This window comes from Oncorhynchus gorbuscha, linkage group LG18 (assembly GCF_021184085.1).
Source record: "Oncorhynchus gorbuscha isolate QuinsamMale2020 ecotype Even-year linkage group LG18, OgorEven_v1.0, whole genome shotgun sequence".
Lineage (NCBI taxonomy): Eukaryota > Metazoa > Chordata > Actinopteri > Salmoniformes > Salmonidae > Oncorhynchus > Oncorhynchus gorbuscha.
In genome coordinates, this window is record NC_060190.1 from 73,005,935 (window position 1) to 73,016,352 (window position 10,418).

The window sequence follows — 10,418 nt, forward strand, 5'->3', positions numbered from 1 at the left end:
GCAGATCCAAATCGAACGGATCACCCATTCTCACCAGGACCCAACCCAGACCGGGCCCTGCCTCAACCAGCACCAGGGGCACCTGCTGACCCATATGGACCATCAGCGGAACAAGTCTGCCCAGCTGGGCTACCTCCATGACCATGGGTCCACTCCCATCTCCAATGCTCTGGAGAACGTGGATCTGGATAATGCCCAGATAGACTTTACCTCCATCATTGATGACCCAGACCCCTCGTCCTTCAGCCCCGTCAATCCACCTCTCCATGGTGGTTCATCCCAGACCTCGTCTCGTCTCACCACCCCACAGACCTCCACCACCCTGCCCTCCTCTGTGCTCCCCAACATGGCTGTAGGGGACATGACCTCCATGCTCACCTCTCTGGCTGATGAGAACAAGTACCTGAATACGGTGTCTTAGAACCTGAACACGCTCATAAAGTTGGCTAGAGGGGCTCATCTATCTGTCTCGAGAGACTAAGTAACTGAAGATACTGTCGTAGTACAAGTACCTAGACTGTCCTAGAGTGGACCCTAGGGCCACAGCCCGTTGGTGTTAGCTTACCACTTAACATAAAGTTACAGGAAATGACTGTGGAGAGTAAAGGTACTGAAAAGATGTCCCCTTTGTCTTGGCCTCACACAGACGTGTTCTGTCCCTGGCCAGGATGAACAGATACACAGTAACTACTCCTTAGAGGACTTAGAGCCAAACCAAAGGTGCCTACTGATCTTGATCACTGTGTTCTCTTGTCTCACGAGAAGATCACTGACTTTGGAGTTGCTTTGTACAATACTGTTGCTTGGTACAATACTGTTGCTTGGTACAATACTGTTGCTTGGTACAATACTGTTGCTCGGTACAATACTGTTGCTCGGTACAATACTGTTGCTCGGTACAATACTGTTGCTCGGTACAATACTGTTGCTCGGTACAATACTGTTGCTTAGTACAATACTGTTGCTCGGTACAATACTGTTGCTTGGTGCAATACTGTTGCTTGGTACAATAATGTTGCTCGGTACAATACTGTTGCTTGGTGCAATAATGTTGCTCGGTACAATACTGTTGCTTGGTACAATACTGTTGCTCGACATAATACTTGTTGCTTGACGCAGAACTGTTTGCCTGAAATGACTGTCATCACCATAACGACGTCATCGCCGTAATGACATCATCACCATAACGACGGTCATTTCAGTCATAGAGGTTCTTTAGGGCAACAGAGAGGGTACCGCCATGTAAATGAGTTATACATGTATATGCTGTGTATATGACAACGTTGACAGGGATGGAACTCTAATGTCTGTCTCGTGGACTGGACTCCAAGGCCTCACTCTTCTGGAATGAGACCGGAGGAAAACAGAGCTGCTCCAAGGAAGAATGTAAAAAGAAAATGACTGATAGACACCTGAGTGCTTTGAAGATTCATCTATATTCCCAGGGACACACTCCTGTCAGGGACACACACACACGATAGTGATGACACACACACACATAGTGATGGCACACACATAATGATGACACACATACATGATAGTGATGACACACACAAAATGATGACACACACACATAATGATGACACACACACGATAGTGATGACACACACACATAATGATGACACACAAACACACGATAGTGATGACACACACAAAATGATGACACACACACATGATAATGATGACACACATACATAATGATGACACACACACACGATAGTGATGACACACACAAAATGATGACACACACACATACATAATAATGACACACACACACGATAGTGATGACACAAGCACATAGTGATGACACACACACACATCATAATGATCAACATATCGTATCAGTATTCACGCAGAGGCCCTTTTTGGCATGAATCTGCTTCCATACTCTGAATGTGTTGTACGGTAAAGAGCCCATGTTTTTAGACAGCTTGTTTACACCCCATACAAGTTACACGTTTACTCTTGTTAAGTGTCCCTAAAGCAGCTCACTCTTTTACAAGTATAGAAGTTAACGTAATAATGGGGCATAAGAGGTACAGAGAATAAAAGAGAGATGCGGAGGGAGAGAGAGAAAGGTTGGCACCACCGAATGATCTAAAACATAAGGTATATTTATGGGCAGTGCAGTCTCACAGGACCGAACTCCATCACCTGTTGTACGTACTGTTGTTTACAGGGTCTTAACGATGCCTTCACTTACCCTGAACATGTTCAACAGGGTGTACTGCGTTGAGGTAGTGTATCTGAGGTACTTTAACGTGTATAGGACTGAGCTGCAGGATTTGTGGCCCTCTTGACTATAGAGATCGAATCAGTCTACCCAATATGCTGTCGTTGACAACAAAAAATATGGGTAGGAACGTTCCATAGAGGATATTTTTATACCGATGAAAGCCTGTTCGGAACCAATGACCAGTAGAACTGATATCACATGACAGGACATCATATCGTAGCATTACACTGACTGCAGCACAGCAAGGCACACCAACAGAGGGTATCTCTCTCTCCTTGGCTTTGTGACAGTCCAAGAGGCCAACACATACAGGAGGCCTATGTGGCTATGATTTCACGTAAATGTCACCTTGGAGGACAATGAAAAGTACCTTACAGTAGTATCTATCTGTTTGAATTGTAATTCTAGATCACATTTACAGTAGATCCTACGAGGCTGTCTTTCATTTCAGTATCGGTGCCTTTTTAAAAATCCTTTAAAAAACGATTAGTACTGTTCTGTAGTTGTTAATACAACATTAGGGCCTAGAGTTAGTCGTCATGGAAACTCCTGGTCCTATCCATGACTAACCGTTGACATTTGAGCTAGTTTACGTAAAACTGTGTACAGACTTCCGGGCCAACCAAAGACGATTTGAAATAACAATATTCAATGAATAAAAATAAAAGATGCACCAATTCATTTGACACAATACTGATAATCACAGTATAGCGATGAAGGTGTGAATGGTACCGCTGTTACTTAGAATGTATGATTTTATTTTATTTTAATAAAAGTAACACGTTCTATTTTGGGGGGGTTTTATAACAACACTTTATCGTGGATATATGTCTTTCTCTGTGTAGTGTGCTTTGACACCTGTCTGTCACCGTTCAATCATATGACGTTTTGCTGGCAAAATAATATTATTTTAAGCAACAATGGCTATAATAGTAGCGTTTTACTATATACACGACAGCCGAGTGATATATTTTATACAAATGTACTATATTTTACCAGTTATTAAGAAATAAACATGTTCAACTTGGGATGGATGCAAAATGTCTGTATCTTACTGTATATTTTTATGACGTTCTTATTGATTTATATCCCAACTGCCTCTGTTGAAAATGTCTATGAGTAAATGCAATGTCTCAGTACAGCCACTAGAGGGGATGCGAGTCTTTTATAGATGGGAGAGTAAGCTTTGGAAAGGGGATACCTAAACTGTGTTCGAATACTCATACTAACCATACTATTTGTGACATAAATTTGAGTATATAGTATGCTTATTGGCCATAGTATGGATATAGTTAGTATGCCAAAATTTCCCGGATGTCGTACAAAATTCGTCAAAATACTAAGTAGTGGACACTATTTCCGTACTTTTAGGAACCCCATAATGCAATTCTTCCGGAAATGGCCGTGGTTTCACAACGTTTTCAGATTTTGAGAAAGTTGCGGAAAATATGCAGCTAAAGAGAGTGGATAGAAATGTTTTACTTAAAATGTTGAGCAATGTAATAAAGTAATTACTTTTAAAATAGCGTATCATTATACCAGTATGTACCGGGTATGTTAGCTACCTACTGTAACGCTAGTTGGATAACATTACTTGTACATCGAACTTGCCAGTATATTTACTTCATGCTATATCTAACTAACTACCCAGCGTTTATTTATTTGATTATTCATGTCATTCATAACTGAACTAAGTGGTATAATCGTTCGGGTCCGTATGTAAATTCGCTCTGGCTATCTTCTCCAATTTCAGAGCTCTCTCGCCTGACTAAAGCGCTAGTACGCTCAACTGAATGGATTCCGTTCGTTTACAGCAGGGTTGACGAGTAATGGATTACATTTAAGGTAATTAACAAACAAAAAACGTTAACTGTAATCTGTTACGTTACCAGCAAAAATATTGTAATCAGATTACAGATACTTTTGAAAAATTTGAGGATTACTTTTAAATTCAGAAAGGAGGTTTGCAAAAAAAAAAAAAAATCATATTTGACACTTCTCTGTTTCTCAATGACATTCAAATCAGCATTGAAAAAAGGCTCTAGTTTTGTTCCCCCTCAGTGAGTCTGACCACTATGATGTCAGTGACCACTATGATGTCAGAGACCACTATGATGTCAGAGACCACTGTGATGTCAGAGACCACTGTGATGTCAGAGACCACTATGATGTCAGAGACCACTGTGATGTCAGAGACCACTATGATGACACACCAAATGTGTTTGATGGATCGCATGAAAAGAGCAGCAATAGGCTTTGACAGGCTACAGTCCAAGCTCTGTCTTCCAATGGTGAGACTGCTGTCGGCATCCAAAGATTATACAACTTGAATAAACGCTTGGAGGAAAGGATGACAGCAGTGGTGTCGTCTACGGCGATACGGATAACCATTATAAAGTGATATCTACATAGCGTATTGATGCGAATCACACTGTTGTTCTCTCGTTTAGTTATTTACGCTTTATGAATTGTGGTTGTTGTGGATGGCTGTTCACAAATCTAAATGGGTATTTGAACCCAAAAATGTTTCAATTCAAGAATAACAGCTGCATAGTGCGGATCCCAGCCTATAGAATAACAGCTGCATAGTGTGGATCCCAGCCTATAGAATAACAGCTGCATAGTGTGGATCCCAGCCTATAGAATAACAGCTGCATAGTGTGGATCCCAGCCTATAGAATAACAGCTGCATAGTGTGGATCCCAGCCTATAGAATAACAGCTGCATAGTGTGGATCCCAGCCTATAGAATAACAGCTGCATAGTGTGGATCCCAGCCTATAGAATAACAGCTGCATAGTGTGGATCCCAGCCTATAGAATAACAGCTGCATAGCGCGGATCTCAGCCTGTGGAATAAAAGTGGGGCTTCTATTGCTCAATCTAATCCATGCTGATTAAATAAATACATCCATAAGCCAAATGGACACATGATCAAACTGGAAACACTTTTGATAGACTTAAATGGGCAATCTGTAGTTGTAGCAACTACAGATATATATGTACCAGTCAAATGTTTGGGCACATCTACTCATTACAGTGTTTTTCTTTATTTTTTACTATTTTCTACATTGTTGAATAATAGCGTAGACATCAAAACTATGAAATAACACATTGAATCATGTAGTAAGCAAAAAAGTGTTAAACAAATCCAAATATATTCCTTCAAAATAGCCAACCTTTGCCTTGATGACAGGTTTGCACACTTGTCATTTTCTCAAATAGCTTCACCTGGAATGCTTTTCCAACAGTCTTGAAAGAGTTCCCACATATGCTGAGCACTTTTTGGCTGCTTTTCCTTCACTCTGCGGCCCAACTCATCCCAAACCATCTCAATTGGTTTGAGGTTGGGTGATTGTGGAGGCCATGTTATCTGATTCTGCACTCCATCACTCTGCTTCTTGGTCAAATAGCCCTTACACAGTCTGGAGGTGTGTTGGGTCATTGTCCTGTTGAAAAACAAATGATAGTCCCACTAAGTGCAATGTTGGTTAAGTGTGCCTTGAATTCAAAATAAATCACAGACCGTGTCACCAGCAAAGCACCATCACACCTCCTCCTTTTCCATACTTCACGCTGGGAACCACACATGTGGAGATCACCCATTCACCTACTCATATACAGGATGCTACCCTAAACAACATAACCTTCACTATGTCACCATGACATATACAGGATGCTTACCCTAAACAACATAACCTTCACTATGTCACCATGACATATACATGATGCTTACCCTAAACAACATAACCTTCACTATGTCACCATGACATATACATGATGCTTACCCTAAACAACATAACCTTCACTATGTCACCATGACATATACAGGATGCTTACCCTAAACAACATAACCTTCACTATGTCACCATGACATATACAGGATGCTTACCCTAAACAACATAACCTTCACTATGTCACCATGACATATACAGGATGCTTACCCTAAACAACATAACCTTCACTATGTCACCATGACATATACATGATGCTTACCCTAAACAACATAACCTTCACTATGTCACCATGACATATACATGATGCTTACCCTAAACAACATAACCTTCACTATGTCACCATGACATATACAGGATGCTTACCCTAAACAACATAACCTTCACTATGTCACCATGACATATACAGGATGCTTACCCTAAACAACATAACCTTCACTATGTCACCATGACATATACAGGATGCTTACCCGAAACAACATAACCTTCACTATGTCACCATGACATATACAGGATGCTTACCCTAAACAACATAACCTTCACTATGTCACCATGACATATACAGGATGCTTACCCTAAACAACATAACCTTCACTATGTCACCATGACATATACAGTATGCTTACCCTAAACAACATAACCTTCACTATGTCACCATGACATATACAGGATGCTTACCCTAAACAACATAACCTTCACTATGTCACCATGACATATACAGGATGCTTACCCTAAACAACATAACCTTCACTATGTCACCATGACATATACATGATGCTTACCCTAAACAACATAACCTTCACTATGTCACCATGACATATACAGGATGCTTACCCTAAACAACATAACCTTCACTATGTCACCATGACATATACAGGATGCTTACCCTAAACAACATAACCTTCACTATGTCACCATGACATATACAGGATGCTTACCCTAAACAACATAACCTTCACTATGTCACCATGACATATACAGGATGCTTACCCTAAACAACATAACCTTCACTATGTCACCATGACATATACAGGATGCTTACCCTAAACAACATAACCTTCACTATGTCACCATGACATATACAGGATGCTTACCCTAAACAACATAACCTTCACTATGTCACCATGACATATACAGGATGCTTACCCTAAACAACATAACCTTCACTATGTCACCATGACATATACATGATGCTTACCCTAAACAACATAACCTTCACTATGTCACCATGACATATACAGGATGCTTACCCTAAACAACATAACCTTCACTATGTCACCATGACATATACATGATGCTTACCCTAAACAACATAACCTTCACTATGTCACCATGACATATACATGATGCTTACCCTAAACAACATAACCTTCACTATGTCACCATGACATATACAGGATGCTTACCCTAAACAACATAACCTTCACTATGTCACCATGACATATACATGATGCTTACCCTAAACAACATAACCTTCACTATGTCACCATGACATATACAGGATGCTTACCCTAAACAACATAACCTTCACTATGTCACCATGACATATACAGGATGCTTACCCTAAACAACATAACCTTCACTATGTCACCATGACATATACAGGATGCTTACCCGAAACAACATAACCTTCACTATGTCACCATGACATATACAGGATGCTTACCCTAAACAACATAACCTTCACTATGTCACCATGACATATACAGGATGCTTACCCTAAACAACATAACCTTCACTATGTCACCATGACATATACAGGATGCTTACCCTAAACAACATAACCTTCACTATGTCACCATGACATATACATGATGCTTACCCTAAACAACATAACCTTCACTATGTCACCATGACATATACAGGATGCTTACCCTAAACAACATAACCTTCACTATGTCACCATGACATATACATGATGCTTACCCTAAACAACATAACCTTCACTATGTCACCATGACATATACATGATGCTTACCCTAAACAACATAACCTTCACTATGTCACCATGACATATACAGGATGCTTACCCTAAACAACATAACCTTCACTATGTCACCATGACATATACAGGATGCTTACCTAAACAACATAACCTTCACTATGTCACCATGACATATACATGATGCTTACCCTAAACAACATAACCTTCACTATGTCACCATGACATATACAGGATGCTTACCCTAAACAACATAACCTTCACTATGTCACCATGACATATACAGGATGCTTACCCTAAACCCTTCAAACAACATAATCTTCACTATGTCACCATGACATATACATGATGCTTACCCTAAACAACATAACCTTCACTATGTCACCATGACATATACATGATGCTTACCCTAAACAACATAACCTTCACTATGTCACCATGACATATACATGATGCTTACCCTAAACAACATAACCTTCACTATGTCACCATGACTTATACATGATGCTTACCCTAAACAACATAACCTTCACTCCAAATCAAATCTCCAAATCTACAACCTGATTTTTGGATGGAATTTACTTGGAATGCTTCCATATGCCCGAGGATTATTATTCCCAAACTATACAGCAAATGCTCTGGGAAACAAACAGAGACCTGAAAACACCATCCAACCTGGAGCTGAGTGACTAATGCTTAGTCTGAAGCAATTGTTTTACTTTCAAAAGCCAATTACAATGATATATTTTACTCGATAAGGACTGAATGCTCAGGCTACTAAGCTTTGCTAGGACAAAGAGTTACATCTTCAATTAGCACTGACGTGTGAAGCGAGAGGTGTCGAAGCCTTTGAGCCCAACAAACGGCAGGCTACCCCCCCCCAGATCCAGAGGCCTTGAATCCCCCTTCTCCTGTTCAGAGACCATCCACTGGCATTCTCTACAAGAAATCTGCCTTCAGAGATAAAAGCCTTAAATAAAAGCCTTTTTCGGCAAGACAGGTCTTCCAAAGGTGGGGGAGTGGCAATCTTTATCCACCTTCAGTGCTCGATTGTCTCCATCAAGTCTGTCCCCAAACAATTTGATTTGCTGGTTTTAAGTATTACGCTTTCAAATAGCTCTTTGTTGACTGTTGCTAGGTGCTATCAACCACCATCAGCACCGGCCTGTACCCTACCTGCCCTAAGCTCTCTCCTGGCCCCCATACCAAGTCTGAATTTGTCCTGCAATGTGACCTAATAAACTGGGACATGCTTAATCCACCTGACCATGTCCTAAAGCAATGCGACTCCCTAAACCTTTCTCAGATTATTACCAATCCCACAAGGTATGACTCCAAACACCCAGAAAAGGCTACTCTTCTTGATGTTATATCCTCACAAATAATCCTCATAGGTATCAGTCTGGTGTTTTCTGTAATGACCTTACAGAAAAGCCTACCTTAGCCTACCTTCATGAACTGGCCTCTGTAAAATGGTATAGAATCAGCTTGATCCCCTCGGTCGAAGACACTTGGACCTTCTTTTTTGATTTTTTCAGTGGTATTGTTAAAGAAGAAAGAGTCTAAACCATCTGACCCAGATGTTTTTTAGGGTCAAGTTTCAGGAGCTCCTCTAGCACCTCAGAATCAGTGACTGCCTGCAGGGAGAAACTTTGTAGCGGGGCAGGGGAAAAGAGGGGGAAGCATCGGGGATAGTTGCATTAGAAAGGGTGGGAGATGAGGAAATGTTGGACGTGCAAGGAGGCATGGCTGAGTCAAATAGGAATCCTGACTTAATGAACTGGTGATTAAAGAGCTCAGCCATGTGCTTCTTGTCAGTAACAACCGCATAATCAACATTAAGGGACATGGACAGCTGTGAGAAGGAGGGTTTATTCTCCAGGTCTTTAACCATTTTCCATAACTTCTTGGGGTTAGACCCACAGAGAGAACTGCTCTTTAAAGTAACTAACTTTGGCTTTTACCGGATAGCCTGAGTACACTAATTTCTCATTTGCTTGAACGAAAGCCAGTCAGCCTGAGTATGCGTGTGCCGAGCCTTTTGCCAAATACAATTATTGAGGTGGAGTAACTCTGCAAGATCACTGTCGAACCAGGGGCTGAACCTGTTTTAAATTCAAATTTTCTTTATGGGGGCATGTTTGTTAAGGTTGCTGCCCCTAACATCGCCAAGCCTATCTCCAACCTTTTTAACCTGTCTCTCCTTTCTGGGGAGGTTCCCATTGCTTGGAAGGCAGCCACGGTTCACCCTTTATTTAAAGGGGGAGATCAAGCTGATCCTAACTGTTATAGGCCTATTTCTATTTTGCCCTGTTTATCAAAAGTTTTGGAAAAACGTTTTGGAAAAACAATAAACAACTGCCTGGCTTTCTTGGTGTCTATAGTATTCTCTCTGGCAATCTGGTTTCCACTCAGGTTATGGATGTGTCACTGCAACCTTAAAGGTCCTCAATGATGTGACTATTGCCCTTGATTCTAAGCAATGTTGTGCTGCTATTTTCATTGACT

The 10,418-nt window shown here is 40.8% G+C and overlaps 1 protein-coding gene across 1 annotated transcript in view; it reads left to right on the forward strand.

Moving 5' to 3' along the window:
- The window catches only part of LOC124003800 (zinc finger protein GLI1-like), a 185,498-nt gene extending 183,920 nt beyond the window's left edge, over window positions 1-1,578 (forward strand). The window contains exon 18 of the mRNA XM_046312373.1: window positions 1-1,578. This exon is cut by the window's left edge and continues 641 nt beyond it. Coding sequence (XP_046168329.1) covers window positions 1-421 — 421 coding nt within the window. The 3' untranslated portion in view covers window positions 422-1,578.
- Window positions 1,579-10,418: the final 8,840 nt, after the last annotated feature.